The following is a 20,037-nucleotide window of genomic DNA, read 5'->3' as shown; positions in this document are numbered from 1 at the left end:
GAGCTTCAGCCTTTGTTGCGTTTACAATACAAGAGGTTATAACATGGCCACAAAGCAGCGCTACTTCGTCAGGCAGACTAGATGCTACAGTGACTTGGTATCGGAAAATGACGAGATGATCCGGTCGGGCCAGGGCTAGCTGGTTAGCATGCTAACTTCAGTAGAAGTAATAGAAATAGAAGCAAGAGGGCTGCTTTCCACCTTTGGAGACAGCTCTTGTGGAGTAAAGGAACAAAGTTTAATTCTGAACTCACAATGTTTCTTCTAGACTGGTGAGTAAACAGCTGCTAATGCTAACGTTAGCTATGTAGCAATAGCAGAACTTATGAATAGCTCCTTTAAATAGCAAGTATGAAGGTTTGCTGAGCGACATTATACAGGCTCTTGTAGTTCTCTTCTTATTCCACCACTTGAATCAGATCGACATATGTAGTGCATGAAGTTGTAATGGGTTAATCACAGTTTACCAGAAACTCTACAGCTATGAAAACCTATTTGTAAATAACCCAGCTTGCCCCAATCTGCATAGCTGTCGGCAGATGTTTTTTGTCCCAAAAAGAAATGCACCAAAGTGAATTTAGAATAAAACATTTCATTTTAAATGACCACTCCCAGGCTCCGTAGATCTTTCAAATTCCTGAAAAATGAAATGGAATAAAGCCCAAACCTTCCCAGCTCGACCTGAGTGAGTAAACCTCACTGACAGCAGCACCAAATGAGAGAGAGTTCATCACGAGGAGAGCTTTTTTATGTCTGTCAGGCTCCTACCCACAGAAAAGAAATCATTTCTCCATTAAACTCAAACCCAGGAGGAAACAAACGGGGAAAACAGAGAAGGCAGCGCTGTTGTAGCCACAACTGGGATAAAAGTGTACACTGAAGGTTTAGCTTTTCAATATTTCATGAGCGAAACAACCCGCAGTGCCACTACAACTCCTACAAAAGGCTCTCTTCATCTAGTTTGAGCTTGCAAGCTGTAAACACACCTGAGAGAGACGCAGAGCGAAATCATTTCTCCCTCGTTTTTCACCCCCTGAAAGCACCATGTTACTGTAGATTTATTTTTTAAAACGATGGTGTAACATTTCTGATGGTATATCTTACAATCCCTTTTCATTATTTTTTTATCACGAAACTATTTGACTGCACAGTGTAGAAGTCTTTACCGTTGATTTGGTCGGAGCAGGGGGGTTGATAAGTTTGGTTTCAGGCCTCGAGAAGTTTCAGGCTGTATTTTCCTTCTTGATGGAATCAAGGAATGGATGGAATGGTACAAGCTGGAATAATAATATCAGGATATGGAAAAAGTATGGCAATCCACAGTAACTCCAGTTATATCTGTAGCAACGTCCACGAGATTCAATCATCTTATTTATGGCCAATAATAACTCAGATTTTATTCGTTCGTCCCAAATGATCAGACAGGGTTTCACACTGGGGGCACCTTGAGAAGGATGAGAAAGGAAAAGGTCCACGTGGGAGTAAACTGAGGCTGCGTATATGTGACATCATATGTTTGTATCCAGGGCACGCTCAGGGGGGAGGAGGAAGGAGCTCCTACTGTTTGATATTCTTTGGCACCTCCAGGCCGGTCAGTAAGGTCACCTGAAACAGACAAACACTCGGTGAGATCACAGCTGAGTGAGGATGTGAAAAGATCAGACAGGCTACATAAGAGTCCAGCTGGATGTCAGACACACGCCAGTATTTGATATTTAGTTTAATTTGGAGAAGGCACATTCGACCACTTGAGTTTTCTGAAACGCACTTGACAAATACTCGAGATCACACACATGATAATGAGTTGGATTTAGGTAACAGTCACTTTGCAGCCAGCTGGATTAAACCACTCTCAATAATCGCCTGAATTTGGGGCATATATTTCACAGCTATTTGCAGTTTTGGATTAGGAATGGATTTAGGGAACCCTCTGTTTGCTACTCTTTAAAATACTTATTAAGAATGTGCTCCACTTTAGGGATGCATCAGGTCTTCAGTTGAATTTTTAATGATGGAGTTTTGCAGCTAGGCTTTTTTTTTTTTTTATAAATCTATGTCTCTGTGTTGTAATACTTCAACAGATACAGTACATCTGTTGCCTCTCTACGTGTGTCTGCCCTGGAAAAGGGAGCATTTTTTTCTTATCGGAAGCAAGGACTAAAGATGAAGGGCGTTCTGTGCCATACTGGTTGTAAAGGTCCAAGACAAACCTAAATAATTATGTGATTTGACTGGACTTGTTATCAAGTTTCAAGGATAAGGATGATTTGAGCGAGCAGTGGCGCAACAACGCCGCCTGAAGTCACTCGATTATTCACTGTTCCTGATAAGAAAAAAAAAGAAAAAAGATTATGTTTCTCTGATGTGCCTCTGGTTGTAAACATTTAAAGCGCGAGTTGAGAAAAGCTCAGCAAGTGGTTTACTACCCTTAAGAGCTCCTCTTGAACTCCCACATCCCAGTTCAGATGTTACAAACACAACTCGGTGCTTCATTCAAGAGCTTTGGGTCATTAATAGCAGCAAAACAGACATCAGACCTGTGATTTTTGCAATTGTTTTGTCTATAAAAAATGCACGAGTTCCCAGAATCTAATGCTGTGGTGTCTGTGATGACCAGAGACAAGGAGCAGTTAAGAGGCTGGAAGCAGCAAATCTTTGGCATTTTGTTTGATTAATGAGTTGAAGGAATGATCATTTATCAAAAGTTGTCGAGGATTAATTTTCTGCCAACAGCCGAACGATCAATCAACTAATTGTTTCAGCTCTGATTTTAATGTTGGAGATTGTCATTCCTAAATGTAAGACAGTGCAATACTGAACTCTTTGCAAACTTCAGTGCACACTCACAATAAAGTGTCTGGTATCCACAAAAGGTTTATCACTCAGGTCATCAGAATACATCATCAACTACCATCTCTCACACACACACACACACACACACACACACACACACACACACACACTGACCTGTACGTTTCTGTTGAGGCTGACAGCTGGCACAAAGACCCCGTCCAGGTTCTCGAAGGCAGTCGGTCCGTGCTGCTCCTTGTTGATGTAGAAGGTCAGAGTGTGTTTGGTCAGATCCAGCAGGATGCCCACAGTGGAGCCCTTAGTGATGCCTCCCTCTGCCCTACACACACACACACACACACACACACACACACACACACACACACACACACACACACACACAGATAAAGATTTGTTGTAAACAAAGAGAAAGTGGGACAGATGGTGTAACTGTACATTCGAAATGCAAGTGAAAGTAAACAGAAGCGTTTCGAAATTTACTAAAAGTCTACTCTCTATAACATGGACAATACAAAAGCTAATGTGTGGAACACATGAAAACAGACTGACATCTGACTGACTTCATTCAAATATTATAGAAATCTTTTCTCTTCTGTCTTTCATTCTTTTATTGTTTCCCTACAGCTCTATTAAAAACACGATCAAACCGGATCTACGCCTGTTAGCGTAAAGCCTTTTTCTGCGTCTACTGTTAAATTGGCCACCACTGTTTCTTTGTTGTTGTTGCTGTTGTTGTTGTTGTTGTTGTTGTTGTTGTTATTGATGTTTTGATTGATGTTACTGGCACATTTCATTTGCAAACAAAAACCTGCATCGTGTGTGTGTGTGAGCCCTAGGAACTACATTTTATTGATATTCAAAACACAAAAGCAAGAGATCAAAATTAGTTGTATGGATAAAGTAACAGCTGGTGTGTTACTTTGATGTCATTTAGCATTTTGTTGGTAAGTAGTCATGGTATAAGCAGGATAACACCCATGATTGTAATGGATGATGTGAGGGCTAAGCCAGCTAACACAAAGCAAAGTGGCGGGTATTATCCCATAAACAAACAAGTATTAGAAGATTGTTGTTTTATTATACATATGACAATAAAGAGACGTGCTTCAAAGAAAAGTAAAATTAAAATCCTGTGTTCGGTGATTTAGATTTGTTTTTACAACCTCATCAAAACTTTAGCTTGGGAAATCATACTGTATCAGTGCATATCCTCTGTGGTACAGGGAAACAATGAACCGTTAAACCGTTACATTAAAAATCTAAACACAACTCCTGAAGTTGTGTTTTTAATTGTAAAATGTGTGTTTTGAAGCTAAGGTGTGAAACCACCTCTGTCCATATAAAACCTGCAAACTGCCACACTTCTCTGAGCTGTGTGCACAAACACAAGATGCAGCACCTGCCTGAGGACTGGCCTGTGTGAGGCTCAGAGAGATGGAGGAATCAATATGAGGTAAATATGAAACACAGACATGAGATGATTAATGGCATGAAAGCAAAATGGCACAGTGAATAAATCTGTAGTCTGGATGGACCGAGGTAGAGGGAGAGGAGAGAGATAAAGTCAGAGGTTTTACACATTCCTGTGAAGAGTCATTTTTTCCTTGTGAAGAAAAGACATCTTGGTGTAAATAAATGTTTAATGAGAGTTTGATAGCGTCCTTGTGACACAGAGAGAGATGGTGCACAGAGATGTTTTGATGTCTCCTGCAACCTGCAGTCTTCTTCTACTGCTCCCTAGTGTGTTAGTTAGTTGGTATTGTATGAGCCCTGGGGGGCCCTCTGTCATTCTGTGTATAGAGATATACATAACGATGAATGGAAGAGGAGAGCGCCACGTTACAAAGTCTCTGTCTCCTGCTGTTCTTGTTGACATACAAATGCTGCTGCAGCTCAGAATGAATATCATTCATTTTCTAATCAGGCACATGTTTACATGTCAAACTAACCGCCTAATTTATAAATATATAATTTATGTAATAACACATCAATGAAAACAACTTTTGAGTTGCCAGATAGTGAAAAAAAGCTAGTGAATGAAGCTAGTGTATGTGCTTCAGCTGCAGAGGTGATGAACTCTTGACTTATCATTCATAAGTGCAGACTTGTTATAAATAAAAGATTGTCAGTTTCTCACTTTAATAACTCGTCAGTTCTGCACTTATACTGGAAATGAGTTATTAATAAAGTGGTATTCCACTAGAACAGTCCAGCAAGTCTCCACTTATAAATTGATTTATATCAACTGAGTTTCTTTTACAACCTGGCAGCTCAAACATTGTTCTTATAAATAAATATTACTTAAGCAATATCACACTCGAGGCCGTGATGTTGTGCTGACTGAATCACAGCTGTGCTGATACACTCTTAACGCAGGATGCACTCAGACCTGGACCCAGTAGACCATCCGTCTCAGGTGATCCGATCACAAGTGAACAGCTCTAAGTACAGGTGTAAACCCTCCCCAGACACATTGAAGCACATTCTTTTAGCAGTGTGAACACGTATGTGTCCTGAGCCACACTGAAAGACCACCTACTCAACTCAAGTCCTCTGATTAGCCCCAACACAGTTTCATAATGAACCCTCCTTGTACGGTGGTGTTGGAGGATGATTTTGCAGTGCGTTTGTTTATTTGAATAAACAAATGAGCAAAAATGTGTGTGTGTGTGTGGGGGGGGGCGGGGGGGGGGGGTTGCAGTGCATGTGTTGGTCAAATTGGATAAAGATGTTTTCTGAATTTGCAGCACGTTATTTGCATGTGTTTTTCTTAAGTTGCCAGTGTGCGAGCTCTCTGGGCCACCGTACCTTGCCGTAACCTCTGTCATAGCCAGATTGGCTAAAAACAACAACGCATACGTTGCTATTTGCATATAAAGTGAGGAAGTGATGTTCTGATCACAAGTGGTCACTGGATAACGCATGTTAACACCATGGTCTGAAAAGGGCCTCAGTGGCCTGTTCTGAAGCTTTCAGCTGTTTCACACATGATCTTCTTCAGTTGATGGAAGCTGCCCAGCTGTCATGTCACTGTAGATGATCTGAGAAACTTCTTCATCCATCTTAAAAATAAAAAGGTGATTGAACTTTCAGAAGAGAAAGTTCTTAAGTGCTTAAAGGGGGAAACAATGATAAATAAACATCTACATAGCTGAAGGCTCCAGAACAGCTACAGAGGAGAGTCTTAAATCAACATTATAAACAAAGTATTTTGGTTTGAAGTTTTTACATTTTTAGAGAATGACGCCCAAACGATGTGAAAGAGTCTGAAGTTATTGTGTGTGCATGTAAAATGTCAGTGTGATATTTTAGAGGGACTGATATCTAATTTTCCGTTTAACATCAACTAGTCAGTGTTCTCTGCTTACAGTATGACAAACACAAAGACAGTAAAAACTTAAATAACAAACTCACAGTACAGTGTAACCGACCTGTTGGGTGGGAGTTGTTGTGCATGAACCAGGAGCGTTGTTGTCCACATAACATGGCCCACGCCTTGTCGTCCTAGTCCCTAACATCATGTCTTTCATGGTGTTGATCCTCGCCACGCCAAACGCAGTCCGGGTGGTTGTCATAAATGCGATCGATTGCAGACCTCCCAGTAGTGGATGCCCTGAAATCAAAGGGAAACGGAATAAATGTTATAGACATCTTGTGTCATGTGTCTGTGAATCTTGTGTGATCTCATCCACTTATAAAAAGGTCAATAGGTAATAAATGTGGTGTGAACTCAACTATCAATATTCCCCTCAGAGACAAATGTGTGTGAACATTCACCTTAGAGAAAGCAGCGGTTCCCAGCACCACACGGTCATCGTAGCTGTTACAGGTGACTGTCTGGTTTTCATTGGACAGACAGAACCAATGGTCCCGCGATGAGCCAGAATGGGTGGGTCTCAAAAGATGTGAATCATGCCACTGTGATTAGGAAAATACAGTCATCATGCATGCCTGCTCTTATTCATGTTTTGGACGGAGGGTTATTAAAAGACACAAAAAGACACCTATGAAGACGTGTAGTCTGTATGTTTAATTCTTATTAGCAGCCTATAGTATTATCAAAGTAATGATGTCTGTACATCTAAAATGTACTAAATGAAAAGTACAACTATACATATACACACTTCGGTTTCACACCTGTGTTTTCCCAAACATACATGAAAGCCATTAAAGCAGCTCTGTCCACAATGCTAGCAGAACCTGAACTGCTAAAACATCCTGTAGGTTTGTCGTGGGATTTTCCATCCTGAACTATGAATAAAACTTTTTTTTGCTGATGTTGAGAAACAAAAAATCTGCTAAATCTATTTTCATAAGTTAGAAACATTTTCCTGTAACTAAATATTTTTTTTATTAATAAGTTACTGTATGCTGTAACAAGAAAAACTGACACCCCTTAGAACAAAACTGACATTTTACACAAATTATGCTCACCGGAAATTGAAAGGAAATGACAAATGTGTCCTAATCTTTGTCAATTGTCTAAACTGATTTGTTTGATAAAGAAGAATAATTCAGCCTCAGACATTGTGGTTGTACAAGGTGTCCCAAATATGTAAAAGTCTCAACTGTGATTGAACAAACATTAGCTGGTATTTTAGATTAATCTTCATCTTCTGTCAGCATCAAATATTCCCTACATGACCTGGTAGTACAGAATTAACAGCCTTTTAAAAAGCTAATTGAAAGATCTAATCCACATTCCATTTATAACCTACTTAGCCAAATAATAAGATGAATAATATTAAACATAACCAATGTAACACACACATATATATATATATATATATATATATGTATATATATTGGATAATAAAAGTATTAGCCATTGGTTCCTTCTTCCTTCCCACACAGACTTGTGTATGGAAATCCATGTCTAACACAATTTATACAATGTAAATGCTCAGGACATGAATGTGTGAATGAGTTTAGCTTCAGCGGGTAAGGTAAAAGTATACACACACACACACACACACACACACACACACACACACACACAGACACACACACACACACACACACACACACACCACACCACCAGACTTATAGCAGAAATGTCCATTTGTAAATACAACAATTTCCTCTCTGTGTGAAGCTGTTGGGAAGCTACAACCCTCAAAGAAAGAAAGAAAACGATACAGAGGCAAACTCCGAGCGAGGAATGTGTTGTAGGAGAGAGCGGCCATGCTACTGAAGCAACGATGTCTAGCCGAGATCGCTCCCCCAGGAGAGAAACCGGAGCACGGGGGAGAACGAGACCGCGAATGTGAGTTCGAGAAATGGAATTTACTTGGGATCGCTGAGAAGTACCAGAGCGAAGGCTCAAACAGAAACTTGATGATCAACCGGAGTGAAAATTCTTAAAAACATGGACGCCAACAAATACAACACAGCAATGGGAAGCAGGCCAACTGACCCCGGGACACGGTTATCAGTCAGAAAACAGGACATCTAATGCCATTGTTTTGTCTCTTTGGCAGACGAGACTAGTGACTTGTGTGGTATTTAGGTCTCAGACGTGATCCTACTGCCACATACCCGCTTGTGTGCTGTGTGCTGTGCTGTAGAGTCTAGAGGCTCTCTCTGTAGTTACTGGGTCGCTGTGATGGTGTTAACAACCTCTTCCACCCTCGCCCTTCCCACACATGTAGACGAGCCCACGACAACAATACTACCTTACCCTACCTGCCCCCGGGGAGCACCATCGCCATGCGTCCGTGTGTCTGCTCTAAATATGCTATCAGCTCCAATACGCGGTCACTGTAAGCCCAAGTTCGTCTGGTGCAGTTACGTACTATCTGACCTATGGAATAGAATATACCGATGAAACGAGAACTCTCTTAAAGAGTTTAACTCACTATCTGGACGTCGCGCGACCTGCGAGAAAGCGTTCTCCGACCCTGATGAGGAAAGTCGATGGACGGAGACCATGGGATCTTTTCACCTCCTCAGTGGTCTCGACAGTAGCATACAGGAATCGAATGAATGAGTGAGTGTCTTGAGGCAGGCAGCATGCAATTTGTGAACTCCACCACCTTTGCCTCCATCTCTAGTATAAACTTGATTCCCTTTCTCTCTCCTCTCTCCCTCCCCTCTCTCTTCTCTTCCCCTATCATCTGTGTCTAAATGTCGCTTCCCATCTCGTTCTACATTCCCTGTGCTTTTATGTTTCGGACGTCTGTTCCATTTCCAGTTAATTCTCATGGCTCGTTTCCCCGACCGTGCTTCATTGCTTGTTATGCAACTATCTTGCGCCTTCCTTTTCTTGCTTCGCTCACTCCTTTACCTTTTTTCTTCCACTTCCTCTTCTATTTCTGTTCTTCCTCTTTACACACCTTCTCTTTTTTCCTCTGCGCACCTTAATGCCTGACAATGTTGCCCTTTCTAGTTTCCTTTTCATTGTCTACGAGATCTCTCCCTCGTCGTTTTCCTTTGCCTTTGTTTTCCGAGTCTTCATACCCTCATGCCCCAGACACACGTTATTTTTCCTCTCATATACTATGCCGCACACCGTCGGTGTGTCTGCGCTTCGTGGTCCTTGTTCTTTTTTCGGCCTCGTGTCTCCACTCTGGGTCCGATCTCCTGTCCGGACTTCGTACATATCATGCTGGGACTGGGAGTTTGACTGTCGTGATACGTGTTCGCGTTTTCCGAGAGATTCATATGCTGAAGTAAAAGCGACTGTTTATATATCGTCGGGCTCCATAGCTACATTTTGTGAAATACCACTGGTTAATTTCGAGATCTAGATCTATCATTTACACCGTAGGGTGGTCCAAAACTAACGTAAGTCTTACTTCCTACTTTTAGGCACTGATCTCAGTCAGCATTCGTTGAACAACCCACCATTTGTGATCATCTTTCTCTAAAATTGTTTTCCTCAACTATCTGAAGGGATAAGAAGAGACGAGACACAGAAAACTATCTCAGTCAGTATCTACGATGATAAATTACAGCCGGTCCGAGTGTGGTTCAGACCTCATTTTATCAATAATTTTTTATAATACCAACAGCGAGGTTGTTAGTTCATAAATAACTTCAGTGCAGTTTAATAGTGGTTGTAGTACCTGGTTTTTAATAACAATAGGATTTCCTTTTTTTGTCTAGCTCTTAGTGCGTTCGTGGTAAACTCAGGAAGCATTCAACACTAAAATGAATCTTTATTTATAAACCTTCAAACACAGACCTCAAGATCAGACCACAGAGAGTTCTGGTGAAGAACCTCCTGCCTCATTCTTCATCAATACGTTCTCCATCGTAGTAGGGACGGGTTCAAAAACATGGCTGACAGTGTGACTGGTTTTCTCCTGTGCTATCAAACACAGTGGAATGTATGTCCGTCACAGCTTTCAAAATAAAATAAAATACATTCCCTTGACTAAAAGCTCTGCTTCAAAAGTAAGAGTACTTACACTAGAAATGTAGTCAAAGTCAAAAATTAAGACTCATACAAGTACGATACTCCATAGACAGTACATACTCCAAAGGAAAATGTACATCTGGTTGCTAGTTATGACTCATAAATGTTTTTCTCCTCGGTGTACATTTTAAACACAAACATCAGGGTTTGATTTTCCTCAAAAGTATATAAATGGCTTCAAGTATGTGGACTCAGCTGCAGCTGTAAAGAGAATGCCAGCAATCAATCAGCTTCACTTCATGATTGTTATATGATTTTAACTCGGATTGTGATAGTGAGCTGATGCGCTGGGAAGAGACTTACAATCCTCAAGCTTGACAAACAGTATGAAACAACTGAGAGAGCTTTTCTGACTCCACGCTCGTTTGAGGGTTAGTAACATCTGTCTGCTAGGAACACCCTGCGAGTGGGAAGGTGGGAGTTATCGGCCGAAGTCCACGGGCGGCGCTCCTGGGAAAATTCGTTGGGATGTGTCAGTTCTTTGAATTCAAGGACTACATTGAGCGGAGAACTCAGAGGCACAGTCGCTCAAATCATTAACAACTTTACTTTTACAGAGGGACATCAGCTTGTAAACCACAGCTTTGCACATCTACCCAGCGCTGATGGGATGAGTGAGATTGAGTCCACTAGCTGGGAATCTACTAATCCCATTCATTTTGCGAGAAGACATCAGCAGAGAGACAACATCATTTAAACTATAATAAACCACATCTTTTCGACTTGCTCTCACTTCTGTCCTTTTTTTTAGAATGGATTCGTCACGCAGGATGATGATGCTTTTGATGATTTGTTTTCTTCTGATCTTCCTATAGCCTCGGACCGGCCAGATTTTCACTCTTCCAAAATAAACGGTTTCGGCTTGCATGACGGTGGCTGATCTTTGCGTTTGAGTTTTAATCAATTTGTCTAGGGAGAGAGTGATCTGTGACGGACACGACTGATGAATGAAGAAGAGAGATCCGGATCTTACAGTTGTCTCCTCTCAGCTAAGGAAACCTTGGGGAAGACATTCTGTTTCAACTGGAGGGCCGAGCTCACTTAGAGCCGCGCCCAGGATTTATCAGTCAAAACAACACAAAACACAGAGGTAGACTGAAATTCAAACAAACATTACAAGATGAAAGAATGTCTTTTAAAGATGTCAGTGTTGATGCTCTTGGTGGTTGATGCAGCAGATATAGAATTACAAACCTCACCCGTCTCCTCAGCGAGCGAATGACCTCGTTGAAGATCTGAACCACAGCTGAAACCTTTTTAACCGAGCGCATCAAAAATGATCATAAAACAACGTTTCTGTGCATTTGACAGTGAAAACTCTGTCTCAGCTTGCTGCATGATTGAGTTTAAAGTCTGTTTCTTCTATCCACACACCAGCAGTCTAATCTCATCTGAATCTTCCTCTCGTCTCCCGCTCTGACTCACATATCAAGCCTCTAGTTTTGATTTACTCTACCTCCAGGCGCTTCCATACTATCACTCCTCACTCTCCGTTACACACACTCACACACCACAACACACACACCACTCACACTCACACTCACACACACACACACACACTCACCACACACACTCACACACTCAACACACTCACACACCGACTCACACACAACCACACTCACACACACACACACTCACACACTCCACACTTCACACACACACACACACACAACTCACACACACACACACACTCGACACACTCACACTCACACCACACACACACACACACTCACACACACACACTCACGCACTCACACACCACACTCACACTCACACACACAACACACTCACACTCAACCAACTCACACCACATCACACACACGTCACACACACACACTCACACCACACACTTCATCTCTCATTTACTTTTCTCCACACACTCAATACTTACTGTTCTTATCTCTGTCAGCTTATCACCAAAACTCATCGTGTCTTTTCCACTTTATTTCTTGCTTTTTTCTCCCTACCCCTCCCCTGCTCCTCCCTCTCATCCCCTCCCTCTCCTCCCTGCCCTGTCTTCCAACCTCTCGTGTGCTCTCTCACTACCACTCCTCCCTCTCTCTCCTCCTCTCTCCCGTCTCCCTCCCTCTTCTCTGCCTCCCTCCTCCCTCTCTCTCCTGTCCCTCTCTCCTCCTCTCTCTCCCCCTCTCCCTCTGCCTCTACCTCCCTCTGCTCCTCCCTTCCCCTCCCTCGCTCCGTCCCTCTCTCCTCCTCTCCTCCCTCTCCTCCCTCTACTCTTCCTTCCCCCCTCTCCTCCCTTCCCTCCTCGCTCTCTCCCTCTCTTCTCCTCCCTCTCCTCCCTCACCTCTCTCTCCCTCCCTCGCCTCTCCTCACCTTTCCTCCTCTCCTCCCTCTCTCTGCCTCCCTCTCTCTCCCTTCGCCCTCCGCTCTCTCCTCCCTCTCTCTCCTCCCTCCTCCTCCCTTCACCTCTCTCCTCCCTCTCTCTTCGCTCCCTCTTCCACCCTCTTCCTCCCTCTCCTCCTCTCCTCCCTCTGTCTGTCTTGAATGGTTTGTATATATATCAGGGTTCTATCTTGTCTGGGGTCGCTGTGTTATACCTGTTGAGTCGTCATGGATCCAACAGTCGACCTGCTGTCAGCAGGAAGCTGCCACAGAAGGAGGTCAGAGACGTTGGCAGGTGTTTTGTCTGTGGTAAATAATTTGGACAGCGCCATATCATCATAAACTAGTGCAAGAAATGCCACTCACCCTCGACTCTATATCAGGCGGTGGTGTGAGTGGGGAATTATCGGATAGTCTAGACACGTACGGTAATCTGGAGAATTTCCAGGTCATTCATGTGCCTTGATTATGTAATGCAACGTCCTGTCTCGTAATCCTCGATATTCAACTCCTGGTGAACATCGAGTACTTCTCTAATAGACAAATGCTGAACAGGCAAAAGTTCCAGATTTCATTTTCCATTTATTCATACATTATATTATCTCCAGCTCTGACGATCTTCCACCCATCAACCTCTCACACCAGAGGGAAACATTCAACTACCCTTGTCACCTTGCAGGCTGAAGCCGCCAGTCCTCGTTCACAGGCTGCGGGAACGCAACTGCAATGTCGATATGGTCCCATAAGACCGACTGAAGGAAAATCCATGGGCCTTCTAACGACATTTGTTTCTTGCTTGGTTCAGCTTTAAACAGACTGCTCGTCACTGGACTGAAGAACGCGAAGAGATTTCATCTGACTGGTGTTTGGTGACAGATGGTGATATTGGGACGGGAGCGACGTTGAGTTTGTCAGCTGGTGCGAGCGCGCTCTGCGGAGGTAAACCAACTGAGTATGGAAGCACTCTTGATTACTGCCTGGAAAAATGAATTGCGTGCTGGTAACGCTTGGTGAGAGTGACCGTCCACGACGGCCTATGCACCAACAGTGTCTCCTCAGATGAACCACAACTCTCCCTCCCATCAATCCACGAGCGTCTCTCGCTCCTTTTTACTTCCTCCTGACCTCGCCTGCTCAATGGTCCGTGCTTTACTAATCTCTTGTGCGTGTGTGTGTGTGTGTGGCTGTGTGTGCTGTAGGGTAGGACGTGTAGGCAGGCAGAGGAACAGATAGGACACAAGGACAAACTGACGGCCAAAGCTAGGCCACACCAGCTGAGGAGGTGACATGCGCCGGCTCGGACACACACCGTAAACATTACAACATCAGTTTACAGTCTGGAACGCAGCAAAACAAACAACATCTGAAGCTGAAGTCCTTTTTCATTTATCAACATTAACTGCTCAGATGTAAAAGTTTCTAAAATCATGCTTTAAAAATATAATGAGTGTTTTGCAAAAAGAAGTGTGGTGGCACAGAAGAGATTTAGATTCCGATTTTTCACAATCAGAAGTTCTAGACAAGTCGGTCCCAACCTGCAGGGCGGGGCCCTCCGGGGAGGTCCCGCCAAGCGAGGCGCTGCAAGTTTGAGGCACCACAATATCTCATCTTTTCAAAACTTCCAAATTAGAAAATAATAAAAATATTAAATGTTTTACACAACTACTTCTCTTATGTGTATTACTGCTGACTGGATCCAATGAGTGAAGAAGGATCTAGGTTACACACCATCTTCCTATCCTTTCTCAGCAAGTCATCAGTTCATAGTACACTTCTACGTGACTCTGATAGATTGCATTCACTGTGAAGACGTTCACTCTCAAACTGACAAGCAGAGAGTGTGCCTCTGTTTTTAATCTAAAATCTGTCTTCAGTAAAAATATTTACTTGGTTTGGCATCTTATAATTAATTTCGCTTTTATTTCAATTCTCTTATAGTCACTCTCTTTCAATTAAACCTCTATATTTGACAATAATGTAACAATCTCATTGTGCATAAAAAACGTTATTTTCCTCCTCAGCGTACGAGCTACTCAAGTAATACTGTAAAGCAGGAGGATGTGGCCCAGCAGGACGTTGGTGCTGCGGCTGTCAGCTCTATATTATACACTGCCACCTTGCTGACAGGACTAACCACGGGTCACAGATGTTATCAGTGTCACCAAGATTACTCCTCCGACCGACTCTGTTGATACGCCTGCTTCTTTGACCTAGCTCCCGCAGCAGGAAGGAGGGAATGCGCTAGCCAAGAGATCAGAATCTAGTACGATCGTACTATCCCTTTCTGCCTCAGAAGCGACTCTCTGCACTCCAAACGCGCTGCTCAGCCACAACGAGCTCTCACAGCGAATGTCAACCCCTCTGGCTCAGTTGTCAGAGCTTGTTCAGTGTGCGAGTCTTTACTGTGGCACAAGACTCTCGAGAAACCTTCATCGTGTTCGCTCAGTCACACAGCGTTCAGAGGCAGGAGTGAGTGAAGGCCATGAGAGATATAGAGAGGAAGACATTCAATATATGAAACCCGTACAGAGCAAGAGACAAATATCATAGACAGATGACTTTCTATCACAACATAATTATACTTATATCACTGGAATAGAAGCCACCTAGAACATCACTGCGCTTTCATTCGTTCGCTATCCCTCCGCCACTCGGACTACTTTCAGTTAGCAATTATACCCCGATGTTTGTGCCTGAGTGCATGAGGTGTTGAGATAATCCCAATCGCTCATCTCTACGTGACGCCTTTGGCGTCCCGTTTGCACAATCGATTCCAACAGTCACGCCCATCAGCAGCTCTCCTGCAGGATCAATACCACCTTCTAGCAAGATCTTTTGCTCTTAGAAGGACCCCATCACACGATCAGAATCTGAGTGCAAATGTGCGAGAGAGCGTGGCGACCTTTCTGCTCTGCTGTGGACAGCTCCCGGCCCGCAGGAGCCAATTCTACGTGACATCGGGCGTGGCTCAGTCTGTTCTCACCCGCCCTATCTGATCCACTCGCCCTCCATCTCAAACTACGTGTGCCGCTCGCCCCCCCCTCCCTCATTCCCCTTCCCTCGTCTTTTATCTTCATTATTTACTCCTGGTGGCGCCCTGTCATCCTTACCTCACGACTCCTCTCCTCCTCACATTGCCGCTCTTTCTTCCCTCCCTCCACCTCCTGATTCCTCTCCTCGCTCTCCTACTAGCAGATGATAAATGTCCTTATTTTAGTATTTTACAGTTCAGAGCGGGCGGCCATTTTTCCTCTGACAAGTCAACTTCTCTTCAGGCCGCTCTGCACTCTGAGTGGACACGATGTCTAGTGACACCTCGATGGAGCTTCTTTAAATTGTGGTGACCGAAAGGACAATTCACGCCGCGACTCGAGGCGCGATGCAACTCGATGAGATTTTGGTGGCTAAAGGTCAAAGCGTCCGAGGCAGCCGGAGTCACAGTGACCTCACAATATGTCATTCTGGCCTTGTGAAGTGTGATATCCTCAAAAACCCTCCTCGTGAGGGAATCTTCTTCTATGAATCTGGCTGGAAACATTCACTGGACTCTACACGAACAACTAAAGTTTAGGAGTCTGAAGGTCAAAGGTCAGTTGTGACGTCACGAAAACCTCTTTTAGCCGTAACTCAAAGATCTGTTCATGGTGACTTCGTGGAAAACAGGAAAGGTGACCGCAGTGTGAGTGGAGGAGGAGCCTCAGATTTTATCTTGGATACGGATGAGTGTCGAGCGCCGGACGGTCTCACTGTTCCGGTTGAAATGATCAATTCGACTTGTAAGAATGAGAAATAGACAGCAACCACTCGAACGAACAATATCAAGGAAAGTAATCAAGAGCTTCTCCTCGTGAGAGCATCTTCTCTCTTCCTCACTGCAGGCCAGGAAGATGATTGAGTCTGCCGGGAGGTGAATGGCCGCGAGGCGTGCCGCCTTCGATCTGAGAGATCAAAGACTGGTTAAAGAAGAATAGATGTGGTGACGTGGACTCTGCAAGCCAGCGCGCCTCTTCCTCCTCTTCGCTCCTCATTCCTCCGCGTCAGGACGAGCGTGCTCTGAAGGCCAAGAAGAACAAAAGGAAAAACTCTACAGGCCTGAAATCTCCTTCCCCCATGGGACATATGCCCTCGCATCGCCATGAGAGCGGAGTCTGGACGGTGTAGACAGCGTCTACAAGAGAAGCAGCGAAGGGCGAAACACTCTACTATGGTCCGAATTCAGGTTATTGATCAGCATATGTGTGCCGATTTAAATCTCAGAAGTTTTATCAGTTTATTTCAGCAACAGGATCGCTTGCTACTGAGAGATGTGGTCAGACTAATGTTCTAGGGCAACATTTAACATACTCTGAGGAAGTTTCACATTGATTTGCCCAGAAGGAGTGGGAAAGGAGCTGCAGAGGAAAGGGATCGAGAGTGAAAGTAGAGATAAGAATCATGGCGTGAGTGTGGTTATGAAAAGTCAGCGGTTTAATTTTAATAATTTTCTTGTTGTGAGTGTGTGCTTGAGCCAGAAAGTTAGTAGTAAAATAGTAGTGTGCTGTGTGTTGCGCGCACTCATGTGACATCATCTTTGTCGAAAGCATAAGATGTATTGGTGTGTTCTGTGAGTAAAAGAACCTCCACTTTCAAGACGCGAACCAATCATAGTCTATGCAGCATGTTCGAGGGCAAACAGGCACCTGTAAGCGAACAAACAGAAGCATCATTAAAATGAATTCAGATATCTCGATGGCCATGTTCCGCTCACCAGTGAAGACCTGCAGCGTCTTCATCGTCCTCCACCGGAGTACAATGAAACAACTTCTATTGCTTATTATATGTCAAAAAGGTCCAGTTACATTCCACAACACATTATTTCACCCTAGAATCAACACACACACACACAACAATCACACACACACACACAACACTAAGCACTACTAGTGCGCATTGACATCATTTCAAAAATAAAAGCAGTAACGAGTGAGCTGTAGTTTAGATTAGTGATTTATCGGTATCCAGTTTATTATTAATAAACAAGTCAATAGTAGTACGCCTTGGAATGTATCAAAAAGTTCACAACTCCACCATTTAACATCTGAAGCATACCAGCAACACTGACGCATGAGAACGGCAAGCTATCAGATGAAAGATCATGACGCCAGCTTGACACGAGAGTCACATGACAGTTAAAGACTGAAAATTTGCATCAGCCAGGAGTTCCTGACTCACTCGAAGAAACGGACAAACACACTCCAAGAGCCTCCAGGTGGCTCATACGAGAACTCTAAACGGGGTCAGAATTATTCAAGCGAGAGCAAATGCTCGATCAGTAGCTAATGTATGAGAGGGAGAAGCAGGCAGCTGTTCAGGAGGAGGAAAAAGGTTTTTTTTTATTTTTATTTTTTTTTGGTTGAAAAGCCTTGTTAAGGCCGGAGGCTGAAACCCCTTTATATAAAAAAAGTTAGGCTCTTACATTTCACTAAAGACCATGGTATATTCCATTTTATAAAACAAAGAGATGATGAAACAAGTGAGGCTGACTTAATGAGGCACATGAGAGATCATGATACATAGGCATTGAAGGTGCTTTTGTCTTTCTTCTGAAATTGCTCTCGTTATATAGATAGTGTGGTATAAGAAAACTTGTGTGTGTGTGGTGTGTGATGGTGTGGTGTGGTGTGTCTGTAATTACAGTCCCACAGGTTGATACAGCCCACCTCAACTCCATATACATATAGAACCTAATTTGGCACTTCGTCCTCACAAATACAGTCAGCACAAGAGGCCCGTGGAAAAGCGAACAGAGAATAGAAAAATGAAGCGACACCAATCAGAGAATTATCCCATCAAAGAGGCGTCTCGTCGGCTACCAGGAGACTAGGAGGCCATTTGTGTCTAAAATGAATGCAAGACACCTCTTCATATTGTACCTGTGCGCCTATCTGTAGCCTGAAGTCTTTCATGCAAAAATGAAGGACCAGTTCAGCTGCTAACAAGGTCCAGCTCAATTTTCCATGTGGCAAGGCGGTAAAATTCTCTACATATTATCGTTTTAGAATAGAGGCAAAAGTCACTGTTAAAGGCAAGGGCGTTAATGAAGGATATCAACTGACATTTGTGAAGTAGCTAAGTTGTATTTTTTCTTATCTTGAGCCCAGTTGTTTAAGACCGTGTGTATCATGATCACATCCGCTCTTGTCTGCGTGGAGGCTGGAGCCAGGTGGCAGTATAGCTTAGTGCATAAAGACTGGGAACGGGGCAGCGCAATCCCTGTGATTCGTTTCCACTGTAACTGTCAATCCAATAGAGTTATAAAAATACACATATCCACCACTTTTAAGGCTAACGCTTCATCTTTCTATTAATTGAGAGCATCAGTTTGATGCCGAATAAAAAACAGTCGGAACGCTCTTCGAATCCAAGTACATCAATCAGACTGTATCTTCTAGACTACGTTGTGCTGTGGCTAAGACTAAGCTAATGAGAGTTGCATCCCATAGCTGTAGTTCATCTCATGTGTCTTTTGCCTGCAAGTAAAACACATTCGCCTAAATGTTGAAACTCTTTCACCATTTACATATCAAGTAAATGATTTTAAATTCAATGTTCGCATAACTGGTTGTATCTTGTGCATCAATGATTCCATATTTAGCATCACTTCCAATTATTTTATTTTAACGACTGTATGCATCTCTGTGTAATCGTTTCCTTCACACTATATACAGCAGAGCTGATTTCCATTGATTACTTTATGTGTGCAATTTGTATGTGGAGGATCGCGGCGTGTGCTTGGTGCTTGTTTCATGTACTGGTTTGTTCGTTATGAGGAAGTTGCAGTCCTTTAAAGTGCAGAGAGTTGTTTTTGCATATTCTCTGCCACACACCCGTTTCCTCGTTTGAATGAGAAGCAACAAAAACTTTAAATTTTTTCATCTTCTCTATCAGTGAACCACTGAACACAACGTTATTCTTGAAACGTAGATCAATTCAGCTCAAAGCCACTATATTGGAGAGCGAGATTTGAACAATGTTCAGAAGACAAATATAGATCTTTAGCTTTACTATTTGTTCTCAGCTGTTAGTATATCGCGACCTTATCTAACTACACTCTAATAATACTCCTTCGCACACTTTATCTCTTTCGGATGAACATGATTCATAAGAACGCAGAACAAAAAGTGATCGCACACTAAGAGTAGAGAACATGCAGTATAAAATCCATCAATCGGTTCCACTGTGTATTTTTTTGACTTGGAGTGCTATTGATGGCTCGTTATATTCAGCTTTCCAGAGTCGATATAAGTACTTGAGTGTTTTTCTATGACTATCAGAACTATCTATAAAGTCGTATGTAAAGCTGGCCTTTGAGGCGTTTAAAAAACAAAAAAAAAAAAAAAATTTTCTTTTTGCTCCAATACTGATCATTTATTTTTCTGAAATCGTGCACTTTTCTGTCTATTATTATCCAATTCTCTCCTCTG

At 43.0% G+C, this 20,037-nt stretch overlaps 1 protein-coding gene across 2 annotated transcripts in view; it reads right to left on the bottom strand.

The window, feature by feature from the left end:
* Positions 1–1,407: 1,407 nt before the first annotated feature.
* The window catches only part of trim67 (tripartite motif containing 67), a 62,082-nt gene continuing 43,452 nt past the window's right edge, over positions 1,408–20,037 (bottom strand). For both annotated transcript variants that reach the window (XM_022737794.1, XM_022737795.1), the window contains 2 exons: positions 2,968–3,130; positions 1,408–1,605 (listed from right to left, as the gene is read on the bottom strand). In XM_022737794.1, coding sequence (XP_022593515.1) covers positions 1,558–1,605; positions 2,968–3,130 — 211 coding nt within the window. In that variant the 3' untranslated portion in view covers positions 1,408–1,557. The remainder of the gene's footprint in view (positions 1,606–2,967; positions 3,131–20,037) is intronic.

The sequence above is a fragment of the Seriola dumerili genome, unplaced genomic scaffold (assembly GCF_002260705.1).
Source record: "Seriola dumerili isolate Sdu_G_001 unplaced genomic scaffold, Sdu_1.0 BDQW01000025.1, whole genome shotgun sequence".
NCBI lineage: Eukaryota > Metazoa > Chordata > Actinopteri > Carangiformes > Carangidae > Seriola > Seriola dumerili.
This window is presented reverse-complemented; position numbering and strand designations above follow the sequence as displayed.